The 3,524-nt window shown below is 47.3% G+C and overlaps 1 protein-coding gene across 1 annotated transcript in view; it reads right to left on the minus strand.

Annotated features, from left to right (window-relative positions):
• PTDSS1 (phosphatidylserine synthase 1) overlaps positions 1–3,241 on the minus strand; it is a 66,484-nt gene extending 63,243 nt beyond the window's left edge. Inside the window, exon 1 of the mRNA XM_059901416.1 lies at positions 2,937–3,241. Coding sequence (XP_059757399.1) covers positions 2,937–3,115 — 179 coding nt within the window. The 5' untranslated portion in view covers positions 3,116–3,241. The remainder of the gene's footprint in view (positions 1–2,936) is intronic.
• Between the last annotated feature and the right edge of the window lie 283 nt (positions 3,242–3,524).

Genomic DNA, 3,524 nt, shown 5'->3' on the forward strand with positions numbered 1-3,524 from the left:
GTATTCTATCCCTGGCTCTCTTCAACTACTAGTCTTTGAAAAACAAACTTTAAGAAGTAATTACTTTCAGTCTTTATAGAAGAAGACAGAGCTATCACTGTAATGTCTCAGTTTAAGGGGTCACAAATCATTACAAAAAATGAGGAAGACACAGTAAGTACTAATTGTACTAATGGTGCTTATGATTTTCTATAACATGAAACTTGTTATTAAGTAGTTCTTTAATATGTGACTTCTGTCTCTTTGAAATTAGTGGAAGAAGTAAAATTATTATCATTTTTGGAAAAGGCCATAGCCTGAGGTTCAGATTATGCCTTTTCTATTACGTTTGACAAGCTGTTAAAATTCATATTCATTTCTTAGAGTTTCACTGCTGTAATTTATTGAATGCTTTGGCAGAATATGCTGTAAAAGGGAAATTCCAGAAGAATGTGACTTTCTGTATTAGAAAAGAGGAAGAGAAATCTGTTCTGAAAGGGTCTAGAATAATATTAAAGATAAAAGGCTGAAACTAACTGCTCATTCTTGCTTCTCATTATTTAAAATAAAATGCCATAATTACTTTTCTAAGTTCCAAAGAAACTCCTGCACTAATTCCATCTCTTGCCAACCCACACAAGATGAAGTGAAACTGAAGTTAATATGAAACAGGGATGTATGTTATCCGAGCAAAGCACTGTCCATTTCTCCAATGTCTTTATCCCTTTTCTTAATTATAGAGCACACCACACTCTCACTGAATGACAAACATAATTTAGAAGGCATTAGCATACAATGAAATGATGTAATAATAACAATAGCTAATGTTTACTGAGCACTTACTATTTGTCATGCATTGAGCTAAATACAGATTATCTAAAAAAATGAATTGAGCCCTTATAACAAAATCCTATCAGGTATTACTAGATATTTTCACTTTACATACAGATAAAGAAACTGAGGCTTAGCAAAATTAAGTGGCCACACAGCTACTAGGTGGTAAAATCAGATGACATGATAAGTATTTGAGGGCAACCATAAATAGGGACAAGACTGATTTCTCTCCAAAGCTAGAAATATGTTCTTGGTTGGATACTGTGGAAAGATCTGGTCTTATCCCACTGCAGAGCATTAGCAGAAGATTTTACAATAATAGTAGCTGTTTCCCTCAATCATTAAGAGTAACTGTTTATATGCTTTATGGCTTTAGATAGAGTCATGCAAATAGATAAACAGTTACAAAATAAGAATCAAGAGTCAAATGGATTGTGGAGATAAGGAACAAGTGTGATGTAGGAGGACATTATTAGTTTTAAAATCTGAAAAAGTGCATTTATTTTCAAGGGAGACACCATTGGCACTTGTGTGTATACAAGTGTGTAGGTGCACATGTGTGCCCGTGTGTAAGGGACAACTCTTTGTCGTACAATGCTATCCCTTGAGTTATAAACATTTAGCATCCTTAACCTCCACCCACTAAATACCAGAAGTTCCCTCAATGCTTGTGGCCACTGAATATAACCCTGCAGTTTCTGCGGATCTGGGCTGAGAACCATTGATTGTTGGATAAATATACTAGGAGAGAAGTAACTGACATTAATTATGCATCATGTGCCAAGTACTCTGCTAAGTGCATTCACACATATTCATTTAATCCTTATAACTCCATATGAGGTAAGTACATGTTCTATCCCCATTTTAAAGGTGGATCCTGAGTCTCAGAGAAAGGTTAAATAACTTAACCAAGGTCACACGAATAGTCTTGAGACCAACAGTGTGGCTCCAAAACTCCAGTTCTCTGGGTTGGTCTTTTAAGCATGGTATAGGCATACCTTTTCTTTCTTTAAAGAGATTCATTCAGAAAACATGAATCCTTATAAGTAGGACCCAAGATGTGCCTATCATTTAGGCATGAATCAGTTCCCTGGCTTGGGGTTGAAGGGCCACATGTTCAGTGAGGTAGAGTTATAAACTCTGGGCTGACGAAAGTTGGGCAGGGTTAACTCCTATGCACAGGTATATATTAGAAGTGCTTTGAGTGTGTGTTTTCAGGGGGATATGAGAGTTGTGCTACAGTGTGTGAGGTTTGTGCGTTTTATTTAACACTTTCCATAGCATTTATGATGCACCAGGCACTGTTACAATGGCCTGACAATGTCTCATTTCAGCATGTATGTTAGGTGATGAACAGAACAGAGCATGCACTGTGTGATGTGTGGTGGGTTGGTGTCTGTGTGGCAGTGCTGGAATGTCTGCTGTGATGTGTGTGTCCACGGCCGCAGTTTCTGTTGTGGTACAGACAGTGGTGTTTGAGGCTGGGGGAAGGGTTACGCGAGATGATTTGCGTGCAATGCATACAGACTGGAGTGCACCGCACGTGTGCATTTTGTGCACGCGGGTAGTGCCGAATACTGGAGGAGTTCCGCGGGAAGGGGTCTGGGTTGTGTCCTGGGCCTGTGGATGGTGCGTGGAAGACGCTGTGGACAGGGGTGTTTTCAGTGTGAAGAGGTATGTGCTGAAAGTGGTGCATACCCGATGATTCATGCGGTGTGCTAGGCAGGGACGGAGGCCGGAGAGGAGGGGGCCAGTGTCGTGATGTGTGTGGGGAGCGACGCTGAGAGCCGCGAGAGAAGGGGGGGCGGAGATCGTGCTAGGTGACCCACGAGTGTTCCTGACGTGGCCCGAGGCGCTGTATGGGGAAAGGTGGTATGGAGAGGGGTGGCGGTGGCGATGGGAGTGGGGATGGGGGTGGGTTGGAGGGTAGGGACGAACGCCGGTCCAGAGGAGCTGTCGGGAAGGAAGCTGGGTGTGCTAGGTGACATGCCCGCCGGTGGAAGAGCGTGTGCGTGGAGCAATCAGCCCACTTCCTCACCCGGCCATGCTCCCCGCCACGGCCTCCCATCCGCCCCTTCCCTTCGCCCAAGGGCGCGCCCCCAGCGCAGCCCGGCCCGCCTCACCTGGTGAAGGCAAAGTACATGAGGCTGACGATGGTGAAGCTGAGCAGAGTGATGGTGTGTGGCCGGTAGAAGAAGTCGATGGTGATGTCCTCCACTTGCTGCTCGTTGATCATCCGGAAATGCATCTTGTAGTTCACATCATCTTTGCTCAGGGTCCGGCTCCCCACGCAGGACGCCATGGCCCGCCTCCCCGTCCTGCGGCGGCGGCGGCCCCGGCCCGTGGAGGCTGGGACCCCGGAGGTGACGAGCCGCAGCGAGAAAGCGGCTGGACGCCGGGGCCGGGTCTGGCGAGGAGCAAAGGCAGGGAGCAGAGGGAAGGACAGGCGCGGGAGGGCGGGGTCGCGGCGCCGCCAACGCAGCCTCTGGCGGGGGGCGCCGCTCGCCGGGCCCCGGCTGGCGTTGGGGGACGTGCATCTCTAGGGACTCGCAGTGGCTTTAGGTTCCAAGTGGAAGAGTCTGGAGGGAGGCGGCGCGCAGGAGAAGGGAAACTGTGGCCCTTGGCCGGCTCTGTCCCCCGCACGCCGCCCGCTCTCCCCCCGCGCAGCCTCGCAGATGGTCTGGCCCACTCCGGCCTCAGCCCACGTGGGC

This window comes from Balaenoptera ricei, chromosome 17 (assembly GCF_028023285.1).
Source record: "Balaenoptera ricei isolate mBalRic1 chromosome 17, mBalRic1.hap2, whole genome shotgun sequence".
NCBI lineage: Eukaryota > Metazoa > Chordata > Mammalia > Artiodactyla > Balaenopteridae > Balaenoptera > Balaenoptera ricei.